Genomic DNA, 20,134 nt, shown 5'->3' with positions numbered 1-20,134 from the left:
TAAGGAAGTGCATCCAGTTGACATGGGTAGACAATGCAGTGTCGAGTCAGTTCGGTGTGACATAAGTACTTGGAAATCAAAATTGAGAGTAGGAGTGTGTTATAGGCCTAATGACTAAAGGATGATTATGACTCTGATGAGTACAATGAACAATTGTGCAGAGAAATACAGTGGGCCAGTAAATCAGAATGTCTTGGAATGAGGGATTTTAACTTCCCAGATATTGACTAAAACTGTGGATTGGTCACTCGCACGCTAGCAAGATTTTTGTGGATTTATTGGAGGATTGTTTTCTACAGCAGCATGTTTGAGAGCAACCAGAGGGGGTAATACTTTTCATCTGATTATCAGCAGTGATGACTCATGCATTATGAATTTGCAGATAAAGGAACCACTAGGTGACAGTGATCACAGTCTATTGATGCAGGATTTACTTAGATGCAACTACCATCAAAGGTAAAGGGAAGGGTTTTTGTTTTTGTAAAGATGACTACAGTGGTCTCAGTGGTCTGCAATTTTTTTAAATTCTATACAATGGAATCAACTGATGATGTTAAAAAGAGTGAATTCTAAATGGGAAGCCTTCAAGGAATTAATCTTGGAAGCTACTAGGCTTTTCATACCAACTAAGAAATACTGTTCAATATTTAGGCCTTATTAGTAAATTAATAAGAGGAGTTTACCTCAATATAGTACGTGGAACACTTCCGTATGATACCCTCCAGAAATTAAAACGGAAAAAACGAAAAAATCGACAACTTACCGGTACATTAAAGTAAAATATAAATAATTAAAGTAAAATATAAATAATTAAATAATCAATTTAACACAATTCAAAATCAATTCAAAACAATTAAAATTCAAATTAACGCAATTAAAAGAATCTAACGAAAATATTCAAAACGATTTTCCTTCCTGAAGCTGACAATGCTTTTCGACCGACTGTCGTGATCACAGGAATGAAAATTGATTTTCTTTGATTTTCATTGATTTTCATTCCTGTGATCACGACAGTCGGTCGAAAAGCATTGTCAGCTTCAGGAAGGAAAATCGTTTTGAATATTTTCGTTAGATTCTTTTAATTGCGTTAATTTGAATTTTAATTGTTTTGAATTGATTTTGAATTGTGTTAAATTGATTATTTAATTATTTATATTTTACTTTAATTATTTATATTTTACTTTAATGTACCGGTAAGTTGTCGATTTTTTCGTTTTTTCCGTTTTAATTTCTGGAGGGTATCATACGGAAGTGTTCCACGTACTATATTGAGGTAAACTCCTCTTATTAATTTACTAATATTATTATCAACGTAGAACATATTGAGTATTACAGCTCTGATTCATACTATCTGAATATTTAGGCCTAAATGGATGTCGATGAACTAATGAGGCTTGTGACAGAGAAGAAAAATGCATGGGATGCATATAAATTATCAGGTGACACAAGCCAATGGCAGATATAAACTTGTCAATAATCAAGTCACAAAGGCTGATTACGAGAAATCCTTGGCAAAGGATGCAAAGAAAAACAACAAAGATTTCTTTACTTATGTAAACTCCAGAAGGAAGAGGATGAATCAGATTGGTTCACTTGATGTTGGTGGTTTGGCTGTTGATGATCCTGCTCAGATAGCTGACAAAATGAATGAGTATTTTGCATCTACATTCACACATGAGGAATTCTGTAAGTAAAGGGAGGACAGAAGTTTACTAAACTCTAACAGGGAGCTAAATGCTTTTGTAATAATGGAGAGCAAAGTGGAGGAGAAATTGTTGAAGTTAAACATAAAAAAGGCAACTGGGACAGATGGAATCTGTTTGTTTGTTTGTTATTTGGTTTTTAGGAGCATTAGCAACTAAGGCCATATTGCTCCGGGATATGCGGTGGTCATTCCTTGACCTTTCCGCATACTCCGTATTTGGTGGTGACGGGCTCGAACCCCGGTCTAATCAAGAAGCATATGCTACGCACTGCTGCTCCTTCCCACCTGGCTACGGAGGCGCCCAGATGGAATCTAATCAGTTACATTGAAGGAAGTAAGCAAACCCTTAGCCATAATTATGAGGGCATCCTTGGATTCTGGGGAGGTCCAAATATATCCTCAATTCTAAAAGGGGGTTCAAAGGGTGACCAAATAATTATAGACCTGTTAGTTTAACTTCTGTTCCAGGAAAAATAATGGAGTCACTGGTTAAAGAAGTGGTGCAGTAATATTTCAGAACAGCATGGGTTTTTTAAGGGGCAGTCTTGTATGAGCAATTTGATTAGATACTATGAAGTGGTCACAAAGGAACTGGATGCAAAAATAATTTTTATATCATATACTTGGATGAAGGAAAGCTTTTGATACTATTGTACATGGAAGGCTGCTGTACAAATTGGAGCAGTATGGCAGAGAGTGGTAATAAATGGACACTGCTGTACATGGACTAATGTTATTAGTGGAGTCCCCAGGGTTCAATGCTGGGCCCATTGTTGTATTTATTAATAGTAGTAGAAGTAGTGGCATGTGATGCAAGAAAGCAAGTGTATGAGCTTATGCAGCCAACAAAAAAAAAAAAAAAAAAATCACACCATTCTCTCCAAATGCCTGTCCAGTTCCTCCTTAAATTTATTCAACCTATCAACTTCCACAACCACAGATGGAAGTTTGTTCCAGCAATTAACCACCCGCTGGCTAATGGCAAATTTCCGCACATCTATTCTACATCTGTCTTTTCTTAATTTGAATTTATGCACCCTTAGGTTCGTAATCTGAACAAGTGGAAGGATCCCATCAGAATTCAGCGTGCTGAACCTCAATCAGATCACCGTGTCTCCAGCCACTGCAATTTGCAGAACTTAAGCCTTTCTTGGTAAGAGGATCCCTTCATTCCCCTCACCAATCTTGTTGCCCTTCTCTGTATACGCTCAAGTAAATCTACATCCTTCCTAAAATGAGGCCTCCAGACCTATACGCAGTACTCAAGGTGTGGCCTGACCATTGCCTTATACAGAGGGATAATCACCTCCTTTTCCCTGCTAGCAAAATTCCTATATATCATTGACAAAACCCCATGACCTGCCCTGGCAGCCTGTCTGCATTGCTCAGAAAACTTCATATCTGACTGCACAATTACTCCCAGGTCTTTTTCATTTTCTACCACCTTAAGTGTAGTACCACACAGTTGGTACGTTTCTCTGGGGTTACTTCTACCCATATGCAGTACTTTGCATTTGTCAAGGTTAAACTTCAGTTGCCACTTCTTAGCCCATCTGCCCAAATTATCTAGATCGTGTTGCAGTAGCACACTGCCATTACTGTCATTAACAACCCTGCCAACCTTTGTATCATCTGCAAACTTCGACATTAATGATATCGATGAAGGTATATCAGGCTTAATGCCCAAGTTTGCGGATGATACAAAGGTTGGCAGGATTGTTAATGATAGTAAAGACAGTATGCTACTGCAACAGGATCTAGAAAAGTTAGGTAGATGGGTTGAAAAGTGGCGACTGAAGTTTTAATGACTTAGTACATACAACAGTGGTGTAGCTACCATGTAGGCAATTGCCTCCGGGCTCCTACGCCGTCTTTCGCTGTCTCCTGTTTTTGCAATTTTCCTTAATTAAGTAGGGGCTCGAAAAAGGGTAGCTACGCTACTGCCATACAATACTACATTTGCATTGATTTCGTGCAAATATCATATACTAGTGGTGGGATTGTAGGCTTTTAATTCTGGTAAATAAGTTGCTCAAAGGTCCTAATCACATATGTGGGTGTGTGTTTTATTTTTTTTTTTTTAGGTTTTACTTTTCTAAGTAATTTTATATCTAGTAAACCTAAAACTGTATGAGTATAATCCACATTCATTTAGATATCTATCATTTTGCATAGTACAGGTAGTTCTCGACTTTACAAGTTAATTCATTCCTAACGCGTGCTCGTAAAGCGGGAATTTATTTGCCATGGACATAAGGTTAAAAATAGGAGTTACGTTATCAACAATGTAATTAGTTTGTTTAAACAATGATTGATTTATTGAAAGAAATGAAAACCTTTACCTGTAAAATCAAACAAATTATAATAATAGAGAAATTATTTATGCCATACGAATGTTTATTCTTCATCATCATCGACTAAATGCACACTCATTGATCACTCATTATTGGCTCAGGACTTGTTGCACAAGGAGTTGTCTTCTTTGGAAATGTTTCGAGGCATTTTTTTCCAAGATAATCTTCTCTTTTAATTATAAATTTCACAATTGCATGCATAAGCATTTTTTAACGGCACACACACAAATTGAAACTAACACAATTCACGTGGAGTAACATGTTTATGAAGCTTAAAAAGAAAAAACAATGAAGAGAAGATTCTGAAAATTTGTTTTTTATACAAATGAAGATTTCAGTAAAGGGCAAACACATTTCACCATAATAACATAAAAAACCACACAATTCCAGCTATCGGTATTTTCGCAAATGCAAGAAGATTGAGTTTACTACCCGTTTATAATTGCTTGCAGTAAGAGAAAAGCCCAATAAACCGGAAAGTGCAAATTGTTTTTGTTTTATAGTTGTGATTTCCAGAAATGTGCTTTAGAAAAATATTGCAAAGCCGTTCAAAATTGGTTCTTATAATGGAACATATGATAATGATGAAAGTGTAGTGCATTTTAATGATTTGAATTGGTAACTAATACAATTTACAAACCACGCTCGTGACCTTAAGAATGAATTTTAGAGAGATAAATAGCTTAGTTATACAGCAAAAATTTCAACTTCTGAGATCTTGAAACAATTACCAAAAAACAGTGTTATTGGGGTCACAATTAATTAGCTAATAAAATATCGTAATGTGAATTACGATATGTTATTTACAGCGACTTACTCACAAATACCAGACAAAAGAACTGTTGCTATTTTTGAGATAATAAAATAAATGGTATTATTAATTTTTTTTTTCTTGCCAGCATTCCTGTTTGAATGCAGTTTGACAGTTTAGTTCTGTATTGTGCATTTTTCATAAAGGAGTGGGGAGGTGATGAGGTTATCCTCTTACTTAAGAAGCATATTAAGTCTAACGCAGTGCAATGTTGAGTCAGTTTGATTTGTTATAGACCTAATGACTGTGATGAATATAACAAACAGCTATACAGAGAAATAGATTGGGCCAATAAATTAGAATATCTTATAATGGGGGACTCTGTCTTTCCAGATACTGACTGGAACTTGTGGGTTGGTCACTAACACACAACAATACTTTTATTGGATGGCTGTTTTTTGCAACAATACCGTTGATCTAATTATCAGCAGTGATTCTTCATGTATTAAGAATCTGTGTGAGAGATTTACTTAAAGAAATAACTATTTTTAAGGGTAATGGGAAGGGCTGTTGCTTTCATAAAACTGGTCCTCAGACAGTTTTTAAGTAGGCCCAACTGAGGATGTTGCAAATAGCAAATTCTAAATGAGAAGCAACCACCCATTTATAAGGCAGAGATGATTTCATGTATTCCATATAAATTATCATGTGATAAAGAAGCCTATGATGGATATAAACCAGTGTACTCAAGTTACAAAGGAACTAAGGCAAATAATGAGAATTGTCTGGCAAAAACTTCTTTACTTATATTAACATTAGAAGGGAGGGGTAGAATCACATTGGTCCACTTGATATGAATGATCCTGCCCAGGTTGCTGACAAACTGAATAGGTATTTTGCATCGACATTCACTCATGAGAAGTTCTTTACGCAAGGGGATCTAAATGATTTTGTGATAACTGAGAGGAAAGTGGAAGAGAAATTGTTGAAGCTAAACATAAAAAAGGGCACCAGGGATGGTTGGAATCTATCCAGTCATATTAAGGGAGGCAGCACAGTGGGTTATCATAGCCATAATTTTGAGAGCATCCTTGGATTCTGGGGGGGGGGAGGGTCACTGGTTAAAGAAGTAATACAGGACCATCTAGACAGGAATGCAATTATACTGCAGTCACAGTGATCTTGTCTGACCAATCTGATTGGATACAATGATGTAGTAACTGGATGAAAAAAATAATTATAATTTTGAAATCACATGCATGGATGATACTGTTACTGATACTGTTGATACTGTTGTACAAATTGGAGCAGTGTAGCATTAAGGGCAAGTTATTGCTATGGTTGAAGAGAATACAGAGAGTGGCTATTAACGGGCCCTGATCTTCCTGGACTAATATTATTAGTGGATTCCCCAGGGTTCAGTGCTGGTCCCATTGTTGTTTTCTATACTTATTGATGAAGGTATATTAGGCATAATGTCGGTAAGCTACTTCTCTGAGATCTAGAAAAATTAGGCAGATGGGCTGAGAAATGGCATTTGAAGTTTAATATTGACAAATGTAATACATATGGGTAGCAGTAATCCGAGATTGACATACTAACTGTGTGGTACTAAACTCAGGGTAGTGGAAAATGAGAGAGAGATCTGTGTGTGTGTGGGGGGGCGGGGAATAGTTGTGAAAGTTGCCAGGACAGCTCATGGGGTTTTGTTAATGATATATGGGAATTTTTCTAGTAGAGAAAAGGAGGTGATTATCCTTTTGTATAAGACAATGGTCAAGCCATGCCTTGAGTACTGTGTACAGGTCTAGAGGCCTCATTTTAGGAAGGATGTAGTCTCTGTACTTGCTTGAGTAAGTACAGAAAAGGGGAACAAAGGGGTCCTCTTACCAAGAGAGGATTAAGTTCTGCAAATTGCAGCATCTGAAACCAGCAACCTACAAGGTGATCTGATTGAAATGTATAAGACCTTGAATAGGTTGAGCACACTAAATTCTAATGGTATTCTTCCTCTTGCTCAGACAAACTTTTAGAGGGAATGGATGTGTGAATTTTTTTTTTTTTTTTTTTTGGCTGATGCTCCATAAGGTCACACACTTGCTTTCTTGCATCACATGCCTCTACTACTTTACTAGCAAGAATAAGAAGGTGATTATCCCATTGTACAAGGCAATGGTTAGGCCACATTTTGAGTACTACATACAAGTGTAGAGAAAGCCAATGAGATGGTGAAGGGACCAGAGTGGTGGTCTTACCATGAAAGGCTTCAGTTCTGCAGAGTTTGGATACTAGGCACCTGCAAGGTGGTTGATAGTTGAACAAACTTACATCTGTTTTTGTGGAAGTGGATAGTTTGAACAAATTCAAGGAAGAACTAGACAAATTAGTATTAGTAATGGCCATTACTAATATTACTATTATTATTGGGGGTAATGCTTTGTAAGCTTGCTTTCTTGCAACAAATGCCCCAACTAATACTAACCCTATGATCCACCACAGGGGGAAGTAATACAGCGTCAACTAAAAAAATAAAACACTACTCATGACATGTGTCCTTCGCTTCTAATAATTTGTTTAATTCTTTTTTTTTTATAATTTTTCAAACTATCCATCGACAACACCAGATGGAATTTTATCTAACAATCAATAACTCTCTGGCTAAAATATTTTGCACATGCATCTTAGTATGGAACTATCCTTATTGTCCAAGAAAGAGTAAATCCATTTAGCTACTTCAATCAGATCACCAGTGCATAATTTCCAGACACTGGAGTTTCCAAAACCAAAGAAAGAACCTTGTTGCTCTTCTGACATAGCCACATCCTGCCTAAAATAAAGTTTCCAGATCTGTGTGGGATAATTGCCTTCATGTTGGACTGTAAAATTTCTCCTATACCACTAATGTTGTCAAAGATCAGCAGGATTTTAATTGAGATTTCTTTGGCCTGGCAGTAGTCCAATGAAATGGTATGCAAAATATGCCTCAGATATTACAACTCTAACCATTGCCTTTGGGTTTGATATCCACACAATGGGGAAGAGATCATTAAGTGCCCATGAATTTTACACAAGCAGAGATTTCCATTTGCAATTCCATGCCACATTACCATCAAGGAACAGAGTTTGATGATCCTCAACTGCATTGAAACCAGACCTCAAATTATTTTGCAAAATAATGCCAGTATTATCAAAATTAAACACTTGCCCCATCAAATAAGCCCCCCCCCTCACATGTCCCTATTTCTAAAGACTTTTTCTTGATTGTTAGAATGCATCATTGATTTTAATCTCCTCAATCTGCACTTCTCCATATCAAATAATGGACAAAAACATTACTTAGTAATGACAACCACCTTTAATAGGAGAAGAATTTTTCACTTTACAGTCAGTCATGTGATTGAAACATGTATGCTAATATATCCTCATTCTTGGCCACCTGGCTAAATTGATCTTAATACTTCTTCACCATTATTATAACACAAAATTCTGTACAACAATCTTATGTAAGTTTGTGACCATTTGTACAAGGTAGTAGTAGTGGCATGTGATGCAAGAAAGCAAGTGTATGAGCTTATGCAGCATCAGCCAAAAAAAAAAAAAAATCACGCCATTCCCTCCAAATGCCTGTCCAGTTCCTCCTTAAATTTTTTTAACCTATCAACTTCCACAACGACAGATGGAAGTTTGTTCCAGCAATTAACCACCCGCTGGCTAAAGGCAAATTTCCGCACATCTATTCTACATCTGTCCTTTCTTAATTTCAATTTATGCCCCCTTAGGTTCGTAAGGGCCTTACATTTTTCTTGTATAGTGGGATTATGACCTCCCTATCTCTACAAACAAAAGTTCGAATTGTTGACAAGACACCATGAGCACTGCTTGGTGCTGATCACTCTCCCAACCTTGACATCATGCCCTCTAAGAAAGTCAGAAACAACATTGGACCCAAAACTGATCCTTGGTGGTAAGTTTGCCTATTCTAAATGGTAACTACACTGAATCTAAGAATCTTACCTGTGCTTCCTACATTTTACACAGTAACCTCTCATGCTTTGTTCAAATCCAAATAAACAATGTTAAAATCATTTCCTACATCCAGCTCATAAGTGACTGTCACAATAGGTAAACATGATTTTCTTTCCTAAATCTCAAAATGCACTCTAGGACCTTTACTTGCCTTTAAGCTTGAAAGTCATCTGTAATTTTATACTGCTCAGTCTCTCCTCACTACGAAGAGTCTGTTGATGTGAAGAACCTGATCAGGTAATTAACTGGTTTATCTAAGACTTTTTGACACCCATTATGCAAGGGTCTGATCTGATTCTTTGTATTCACATAATAAAAAAATTCCTTATCCCTGTTCTGCACTCTCTTAGCCTTTTCTGTGGTACTTATAGGCTATAGTATTTGTTGTCACTGTGTAACTTTCAAATGCCATCTCTTTTCAACCTCCTTGTGCTGTATTTTCTGTATAAGAAAATGCTTTGGTCTTATGTTTCACAACATAACAAACTTTATGAAGTTGAATAAAACACACAAAAGGACAAGGTAGCCCTAAATTTTTATAATTTTTGATGGTAATGCATGTTCAAGTCATATTGAAATTGGGCAGTATGAGTGGTAGACATACTGCAGAAAATTTGTTTAAATGCACCATCTCAAAAATTAAATAGAGTTAGGGAAAGCAGTAGGAACTAATGACAGTTACATTCGGAGAGAAGACTGATGTAACAAAATGGTAAAAGGCTGTTAGAATTTTGTGAATATTATATCCTCTTAATTAAAATTATAGTAAGGTGGCTCATGCATACTTGACTACTTCATTGTAGAAAGGATTTCTGGATCATGAGCTTGTGTTGAATAAATTAAAATGGTAAAGTGGTATTTATCAGCAACCAAGGCCATATTGCTCCGGGAATATGCAGTGGTCATTCCCTGACCTTTCCGCATCCTCTGTATTTGGTGGTGATGGGCTCGAACCCCAGTCTAATCAAGAAGCGTGTGTTACGCACTGTTGCTCCTTCCCACCTGGCTACGGAGGTGCCTCCATTAATTATAGAAACCTTCCTAGTACAAATATGACTTCAGAGGAGGAATCGATTCTTTTTTTCTGAGAACTAGAACTGTTAAAGAGGTAGTTAGAGTACATCCAAATAAATGATAACTAAATTAAACCAGAGGAGAAGGATATTTTATAAGTATGGAGTATGCTTTAAAGATAATGAAAAAAAGCATCACAATTTACATCCATCACATTATCCAATGACAAAAAATCCACAATATTGGAACAAGGCATTAATTGTATCAATCTATCTACACAAGAATTAGTGAACAATCTGATTTTAGGCCAAACAGGATGCCAAGATCAAATATTCACACGAGAACTTGCATTTAGGATTTGTTGAGCTGGAAACTAATCACCTGCGAGGAGAACTGATTTAGATGTTGAAGACTTTGAATGGATTAGTTAAGATAAATGCTGATGACATCTTTCCTCTCACTCATACAGCACACATGAGGTGCAGAAATTGCTTTCAGTCAGTGGGTAGTTGGTTGTTGGAACAAACTTCCATCTGGTGGATGTATAAGCTTTCTCTCTTGCATCATTTTCTGCTATTGACACTAACCACAAGTATTAGAAGTGGGACATGGGTGCACCTTATCTCACCTCTTCTTCATGCATCATTATTACGTACAGCTGAATGGTAGCTAGCATTTGTGAAGCTGAGACATTCACAAATCAAACTTTGTCAAGGGGAAGGCTAAACAAAAAATAATAAAATCCTTAAAAACTACTGGTACCTTTCAACATACCTTAATTTTACAGGTATTTTTAACTGTGGTTGGTGAAATGAGTATTTTATTTCAGTTATTCATTTCAATCCTTGAATTGAGGTAACTTTTCTTGACTCACAGTGAATACTGTATAATGTGAAAAAGAATTTTTATGTTTTTTTAATGATTTGCACTTAAAAGTATCGAATTAAAATTTAGTGGTAAAGCAATATTTTGCTCAGCATTTAAATAACACACAGAAGCAATTACAGTCAAATCTCGTTAATACAAAGTTCAAGGGAACTAAATTTTCACTGCTTTTTTTTTTTTTTTTTTCCTTTGGTACATACTATATATCTAATAATAAAAGCCTTGTCTAACAATGCAGTAATAGAAATAACACATTTTTTAAATATTTTATTTGTAAGATAAAGCAATTAATGGAAATGAAAAAAATTGTACAATATTTATATAGAAGGAGACAAACAAACTATTAACTTTTTAATCTAATTTAAAGAAAGAATCCAATGTTGCTTGCACAGACATTATCGATGGCAGCATGTCTGTGTGTTTCTTCACTAGTAACAAAAACATTATTATTTTGCTGTGGTAGCAACTTCATCATCCACGTTCACAAATTCCTCAATGTTGCTATCACATTCATCTGCTGGACAATGTTTTTTGATTATTTTCTCCAAAGCCACTCTTTCTGAAGCACTTGATGCAATAATAAGATTATGGATAGCATCCAAGAAATTCCATTTTGGCTGCAAATTGTTCCTTCCTTCTACGTTGTGGATCAGACAGGCTCTATATGCTCTCTATAATTTATAAATAATGCCTTGATCCAGTGGCAGTATTGGGAGGTAAAAACAACAGTCATATATGTCTCGGCAGAATGCGCTGTACAACGATCTAAAATCATCAAAGTGTTCCTTTTTTTCGCCGAGCCTATTTTCTCATAATCACAGGGAAGTTGGTTGGCTTGGAAAACTTACCAAACACAAGTTGAGCATAGTTTTGTATTGCCATCTGAATTGCAGCATAACACAATGAGTCTTTGTTTACTTAATTTTCCACCATGACAAGACTCGCCTTTTCTTTGTCGAATAATCTAGACTTGCTGCAAACATTTTGCGAAACCAAGTTATTCCTGTTGCTAAGCTAGATAATTTTGCATTTTCTTGTAAAATCGGACCTGATATATTGGGTACCACAAATGTGTTTCATGTTTTTTATCGCTACTCCAGTGTCATGCACTTTTTCAGTATTCCTTTGCAATATCTGTTTACGTTTTGTTGCCTAGATGAAATTTAATATAAACCAACTTTAACTTAATTTAAAGACAAGTTCCAAAAAGGACACAAGCTCAGATAAAATGCCACAAAAAATAGATTATTACTGTAGCAAAAGACTCTTTGAACTGGTGTAACAATTGCAACTGACCTCGAGCATGGGAGTGTATGTAAACAATTTAGAAAAACTCTTTTTATTATTCTTTTTTTAATTCAACAGTTCATCCATCAGAGTGCATTTATGTTGTAGCTATCATAAACTGGTTTTGTTTACACAAAAGTAAATTCTAACAAGTCAGTGCACCCTTTAGGAAGCAGGGAACCGGGTGGCCAGAGGCAATAATCGGACAGCTGTGCCAAGCTTTGTATTAAATATACAAGGTAACAATATTTATTTCTCGTAGGGTGTAAAAAATATATTTACATAGAAAAGCCTATCCTTTAGCAGGCGATGGTATGTGCTTTGTATTATTCAGGTTTTACTGTAATTTGAATAGTAGCTTTCGTAATTTGTAAAATAAAATTTATACCGCGATAGCTTTGCATTAAGAATATTACTGTCAGTAGGTGTGAGTTCCAGTGGGACAGACATAAGCACCTTCATGCAACTGAACACACAGTATAGGATGGGCTTCAACAGTGTTGGACTGGTTTGACAAATATGCTCCTATGACAGCCAAACTTTCTTGGTCTCAATGTAGTTGAGATTTTTGGAATGTGCACTTGGATCCAATTTCATTGAATACTGGCAACTGTAGGATACATACAATGCATAGAATCTGTGCTATGGTACAAGCCAGATATTATATAGATGTTCCTAATGCAAAGCTATATTTCAGAGTGTAACAGAAAATCTTTGAAGAGGTTATCTAATAATACACATTATAGTAACAGCAGTTTTCTTTAGTAGGAAGTTTTGGAAAAAGTCAGTCACCAGACAGTGAAAGAAAGAGACGGGTAGCTGATCCTACCGAGGCATTACAGAAGGACTGGCGAAACTATCAGTGTCATACTTGGCACGTGGAACCTACTGTTAGGTAATTAGTATTTTTTTTTTTTCATACAGAGGATTAATTAATGTTGCAAAGTACTAGTTATTTCAGTTAGTAACACGAAAGTTTTTATTTAGTGTGGAGAGATAAAATACTACTACAGATTAAAATATTTTGAAAAATAGCTATAAATAATTCTTAATATTCATGGGGAACTAACTAATATAATTATTAGGAAGTGCTACACAACTATAAACCATCAGCATATTCGCAGTTTTGGTAGCTTCCTTCAGTACTCAATGGAGATAATGTCATGGTTACAGCGAATTAAGTTTTTGTTTTATGGAAGATATTAGACCTGAATTTCTATAGCATGCTGATTGGTTGGAGGAGAGTAGAGTGGCATTGTAAGAGATGAGTCACTAATTAATCTGACTGTCCTCTTTTGAATAAAATCTGGAAGTACCACCCCAGATGTGGTTGGTAGAAGAAAAGTAATCCCGATTTTTGAATGCCATCGAAGATTAGAAGTCATGGTAATCCCCAGTAGAGATATATGATCTTGTCTGACAATTTTGAGCATAGGAACATTACTCTTTTTTTTTGGAAGGTAGAGTGCTATCATCAGCAAAACTATCGATAGGATTTCCAGTTAGTGGAAGAAGGCCACTGATATACAAGAGGAAAAAAGTGATAGTAATAATTAAACACCAGCATTCACGGAGAAGTTAGAAGACAGAAAGCCATTTACCATCAACCTCAGAGACAAATTGGATGGCCAACTGCAAAAAAAAAAAAAAAAAAAAAAAAACAGCCAGCATTGCATAAATGATCTTTATGCCAAACATCCAAATTGGTAAGTGCAAGCTGATAACTGGATGAAAGGGATTTGTGACAGGATATGAACAAATTTCCAAGCAGAAGGAAAAACACCAGCAGAGTTCTTCTGGTGTGAGGAAGTGAGTGGTAAGTACCAAGATCTTGATACGAGAGTGAGAAGAAAAGTAGGATAAGAAACAAGTTTTCTACTCTTAGCCTGTTGAAAATCAATTTATAACTGCTTTAGTGTAGCAAAAAAATGAAACTGGAGAGTTGAAATGGTAATACTGCCAAGGAAGATGAGAAATCATGCAAAAGCATCTTGTTTTACATTCTTGTAATGCCAAACAACATGAGGCCAAGAAGATAGCTAATGTTTACTGTTCTTTGAAGAAAAAGAGTAGTAAGTCATCCAGCCATAACTGAAAGGGTAGCCGTGGGGATAAGCACCGGACCGCCAGTAACAACAACATGGGTTCGAGCCTCGGAAAAATAAATTTATATTTAAACTTCCATCCCTTGTGGTGGAGGTTGATAGCCTAAATAAGTTTAAGGCTCAGCTGGACAGGTATTTTGAACGAACAGAGGGATGAAGTGGAAGTGGGTTTTTTTGGCTGATGCTGCATAAGCTTGCTTTCTTGCATCAAATGCCTCTGCTAATGCTAAGGAGCTTTGAAATACATATGCAAAATTGAGTACAGGAACTGGTGGAAATACAATCTACTATTATACCATAGATTAAGAGATCTTATTTTTTTTAAAATAATATGACCGAAGAAATTGTTATCAGTGACAAAGTGGAAAGAACCCCAAGATCAGCACACATTAGTGCTGAATGGCTGAAGCAGTTCAATACAACTTGATTGATATTTTGCAGTATTTGAATAAAATATGTTTAAACACATATGAACAGCTTTTAGCATTGCCTTAACTTCAATTCTTTAGTGTGTAGATGAATTTTTTTATTTTAAAATCATAATTAATAGCTACATTACTAATGAACATGTCAAAAGTTTTATAAGATTATCTGGAGAAAACACTAGAGTAAAAGTGTTCTTTGCATCATGCTGTGACCTAGGAATAGTTGCACAGATTAGCAACTTGTGTTTTGCATTGATAAAAGCTCATTAATAATTTGGATTGCTATTTCAAACAGGTTGCTGTCATGGGCAGGTAAAGGAATCGAACCATATGGAGTTGATTACATTCTTCAGAAGTTAGGTTTTGCACATGCTAGAGTCACAATTCCTAAGTGGATGCAAAGAGGCTGTATGGATCCACTTGACAAGATTTTGGCAGTGGTTATGGAAAAGATGATTGGTGCTGTTAAGGAATCTAGAGAAGAATTGTCATTTGGGCATAAATGAAACATGGATTTCAGTATTTATTTTTTTTAATGTTTTGCTGCTATTCTAGAAATATGTGTACATTTTGTATTTATTTAAATATTTATTTATTTTTATAGCTATTACCAAAGGAGTACTGTTTGAGGATATCTGTTGTAATTTTATTAGTGAATCAAATGCTCAAATAGTTTTTATGGGAAAAGTTGTAAATACATAATGTAAAAGTTGTATATTGATTAGAAGGCATCATTTAGCGTAAAGAGTCTTACTTGAAAAAAACAGCTGTATATTATATTCCAAAATTACAGTAATGATTTTTTATGTAGCAACCTGACTAAACTTTACATTTATCCTTCAGACAGGCAACAGTTGGCCAAATGTAATATTATTATTGTAAAGTTTAGTCACATTGCTACATAAAAATAATAATTTACCGTTATTTCATAATTAAAACAAAAGATGATGCCATGCAAGTCACAGAAGGCTAAAACCGAAATGGACTTAGTTACTATATGAAAGCTTAATACTTCTGCATTTATTCAGATTTTGTGACTATAATTTCTTTCTACTGTGTAAATGGAGGTGCTATCTCTCTGCTTATTAAACCAGAACATGGACAGATAAAGCTGCTAGTTTTTCTGGAAGTTAATAAGTATAATATAAAAGAATACACAGATATCATTTTCAAAATTCTTCATGAAGTGCAATTTGGTCCAGTTCTCTTTTTATCTCTGAAAAGTAGCCAAGGTTTCAGCAGAATCAAACTTTGTTTTTTTGATGGGGAAAAAACCTTCATGTCTAAGTAGGATGAGGTTTAAAAAATATAATACAGTAGATTCCAGTTAGTGAGTACATATTTCATCTCAAATGTTCCCTTATTTCGGTGAGGATATGTAGAAGATTTCTTGTGATGACTGAAAAACCAATAATAAGTATCTTCCACCTCGAAAACTACTTATTAGGTTTGTTTTAATTAGAAAATCGTGTAATGATATGTAGGAGGATACAGTTATCTAGACCCTTTTGCATTGAAAGATTCCAAGGACCTTACATAAATTGGCTGCCAAGTACTAAACATTGTTACGTTAAAAAACAAAATGCTCACCTTTATTTGGGAATGGAGGTTCTAGCTTTTTTCATATTAGGATTATTATGTGAATAGCCTAGAACAGATTCATAGTTCAATGTGCTACTTACCTATCAGCTGAATAGGCACACTGTTTAAATCCATGTTTTATTTGAGGTAAATTTACATGAAATGATAAAATTTTTACTTCTTTTTGGCTGAGCTATAAAAGTGGTTGGAAAATATTTATTTTTGTCTTTAACTAAGCCCAACATTACAGTCCCTTTGTCTGAAAAATATTCTATAAGCAATCTTTTGCAATTTTAATAAACATAGAGGCTCTTGTTATTGTCAGATTTTCTGGAGCTCATAAAGCTGTAACATTTCTCCGAATTATGGCATTTATATTCAGCCCAAACTACTTATCATTATTAATCCTCTTCAATAATTACATGGTGCTGGAAAAAAAAAATTAAACAATACAAGACATAAGTAAATCTTCCTATTTGAAATGATTGCAGAAGGAATCTCATGTAACATAAACACAAAGCGAATCTGAGACATGCTGTGAAATATACAAAGGTTGATTATCAGAAATAGTAAGGAACCAAGTACTAAACATTGGTCTGTTCAGCCCACCTTATCTACTAATGGCACATTGTTAAATTAATTAGACATGATATTCCTTTTGAGATACTTAATTGCCAATCTTCAGAGCTCAGGAAAAAGTCACTTCACTAAAGAGCAATACAACTTTAAAATCTGGTAACCATCGTGCCAGATTTTGGAATAAATGCTGAATATCCTTTTGCATACATATTTTTAGTTTATGAAGCAGTGCTTATATAGTGCACTAGGTGGAAGTTCATTCCAACCGCTGAATACAAATTGATACCTTCTTGTGTGTCATCGGAGAAAACTAAATGAAGATGGCATCTTTTTTAATCCTTATATACTTCAGTTAGATTAGCATATGATGCAAGAAAGCAAGCTTAAACAGCATCAGCCAAAAAAACCTTCCCATCCAGTTACTCCAAATGTTTGTCTAGTTCAGCCTTAAATTTATTTAAGCTGTCAACTACCCGGTGGCTAATGGCAAACTTCCGCACATCTATTCTACAACTGTCTTTCCTCAATTTGAATTTATGCCCCTCAGGTTCTTGGTCTGAGCAAGTGGAAGTATCCCATCAGCATTGAGCCTGCAAAAATTTGCCATGCACATGCCTATTTTAGTTTTTCTTTATCAAGACAGACTGCTGTTCTCTTTGTCTCTGCTGGCAGAGTTTTTGTATATCACTGACAGATGCCCATGAGCTGTTCTAGCAGCTTGGTGTGTTTATTCTGGGATTACTGCTACCCATATATTGTATTTATCAATATTAAACCTCAATTACCCTTTGTTGTATAGCTTCACAGGCTTTACTGAAATTTAATCAGATTGGCAAGGCATGATTGTCTTCATAAATCACTGCATGAGGTAAGCCCTATACCCACAAAGTAAATAAATTTAGTTTACTTGAAAAATTACCAACATACAGCTTTTCACGGTGGACCAGAAAGTTCAGTAAATTAATTATCACATTCATAACTTTACCTCACTCATTATTTATGTATGTAGTTTATGAAATTAAGTACAGGAAAAGCTCATGGTAGTTTTAGCAGCCTATTTTTTGTGCTCTCGTATCATTTGTAATATGATGCAAAAATGTCTAGTTGCCAATCATGTCGAGGCTTTCAGAAACAATTCTTAGGATCCACTGTAACTTTTTATGATATGGGTAGCGATTTTGTATAATGTTATTAGAAACAGTTTAAACAGGACTGTTGCAGGTGCCTTGGCCATGCCATGCCATAAACTTTTATATCAGGCCTTCTCATATATAATGACTGAGATTAATATTTCAAATTTTTTAGGTAGTCATATAGACGATCTCAAAATATTTTTGTATGCTATTAAAGTTGAGAGCTGGTTTTCAGACTAGTAAAAAAAATTTATATCTGTCTCCTCTAAATTAAGCTTTTGCAGAATGTATTGTGGCTTTAGTAACTTTACTTGTTCCACATATGTAGAAAAGGTGTTTTAATGTAGCATTGGTAAATAACCAGAAACATCCATCTAAGTTAGTTAAGTTAAGTTTGACTGGCAGACAAATTTTACTCTTGGTTAGAACATGCAACTCTGACAAGATAAACTGGTGGAAAGGCTTAAAATAGTTACGTTATGTGGCACTCTCAACAAGTTTCCTCTTTTATAGATGACCTATGAAGCGTAAACAATTGTTTATATCTGAAAATATTTGAGCATTTGTAATACTGGAGTATTATTATTCTCAATAATAAAACTATTTTATTTATTTTTTAGAAGCATTTCTTTTGCAATAATCATTTTCTAGTTGATTACTGCTAAATTGTAACACCTTTCTTTCCACTTGGAACAAGTAGAGTTATTTCAGTAAATTCTTATTTGAAAGGACCATCCACAACTTTTCTTCTGCAAAAAAAAAAAAGTGGGTAAAGGAGTTACTTTATAGAACCTAGGATTTTTTTTTTTTTCAAGTTCAATTTAGATATGGCTTTGATGGAATAAATTTAAATACCCTACATGTATCTTTGATTCAAAGAGTTGGGATCCTCCTCCCATTACATATTTAGGCTCTTTTAAGGAAAGGATGCAACCCTCTTTTTTTTGTTAGAAATCAGTTTACAGTAACCTGGTCCTAACATTGGTGTTCAGTAAAATGTCATTTAAACAACACCCTCTAAATTTTGTAATACTGGAGTAAGGCACTTGATGTTAATAGTAAATGAATGTTTCTGTTTGTATATAAATGTACATATTGCTATATTTGATGTTGTAAAAGAAAATCATGTGTATAATAGAGTATGTTACATAATCATGATTGTATGTAATGCTTATGTATATACGAGTCAAAAATAATGTTCAGTGAGATAAAAACTAGTCATTTTCTTTTTTCTGAGAAAGTGTATTGAATAAAACATGTCAACAGTAGTAATGTGTTATTTTTGATTTGAAACTACAGATAGCATATGAAACAGGAATTATATTACTTGAACTGAGTTGGATCACTCAAAGGTTGCTATTGAACCTTAACATCAGCTATTTTCAGATTCTTAGTGTATTTCATTGCCCTCTGAAGTACTTAGTTACCAAGCTCTGCAGCTAACATTCTTTCTACAAAATAATGCTTAATGAAATCATAGCCCCTTAGCTCAAGCTAAACAATATCCATTAATCACAACCTGTTTTTCTGCCCTTCATTCTCAGAGTAAAAGAAATTTACATGTTAAGAAAAACTTTATACTATTGTTCGAACAGTGTTTTCAGGGTTAATTTTTGTCAAAATATTATATAGAAGTAAGTGCTGCATGTATTTTAAATTATGGGCAAAGCCAACAGATCTACTTGACAAAGCTTTAGCATTAGTAGAGGCATTTGATGCAAGAAAGCAAGCTTATGCAGCATCAGCCAAAAAAAAATAATAATAAATAAATAAAAAATAACCACTTCCACTTCACCCCTCTGTTCGTTCGAAATACCTGTCCAGCTGAGCCATCAACTTCCATGACAAGTCTGTTCCACCAACCAACCACCAGCTGGCTAAAGGCAAATTTCCGCATGTCTATCCTCAATTTGAATTTATGCCCTCTCAGGTGATTATTCTGAGCGAGAGGAAGAATCTCATCAGCATTGAGCATGCTCAAACCATTCAAAGCTTTATACACCTCTATCAGATCACCTCGCTGGTGCCTAGTCTCCAGACACTGTAATTTGCAAAACTTAAGCCTTTCTTCGTAAGAGCACCCTTTGTTCCATTCACTAATCTTGTTGCCCTTCTCTGTACTCGTTCCAGCAGCTCTACATCCTTCTTGAAATGAGGCCTCCAGACCTGTATACAGTACTCTAGGTGTGGCCTGACCATTGCCTTATACAAAGGAATTTGTATAAGGCAATGGTGTTATTGTCAATCCTTATACAAAGGATTGACAATAACACCATGAGCTACTCTTGC

General features: G+C 35.1%; 1 protein-coding gene across 1 annotated transcript in view; it reads left to right on the top strand.

Annotated features, from left to right (window-relative positions):
- The window catches only part of tweek (transmembrane protein KIAA1109 homolog tweek), an 806,203-nt gene extending 787,228 nt beyond the window's left edge, over window positions 1-18,975 (top strand). The window contains 2 exon segments of the mRNA XM_090388226.1: window positions 12,791-12,917; window positions 14,848-18,975. Coding sequence (XP_090244352.1) covers window positions 12,791-12,917; window positions 14,848-15,058 — 338 coding nt within the window. The 3' untranslated portion in view covers window positions 15,059-18,975.
- The last annotated feature ends 1,159 nt before the right edge of the window (window positions 18,976-20,134 follow it).

Source organism: Mastigoproctus giganteus, chromosome 2 (assembly GCF_048544385.1).
Source record: "Mastigoproctus giganteus isolate SK-2022 chromosome 2, ASM4854438v1, whole genome shotgun sequence".
In the NCBI taxonomy this organism is placed as follows: domain Eukaryota; kingdom Metazoa; phylum Arthropoda; class Arachnida; order Uropygi; family Thelyphonidae; genus Mastigoproctus; species Mastigoproctus giganteus.
This window is presented reverse-complemented; position numbering and strand designations above follow the sequence as displayed.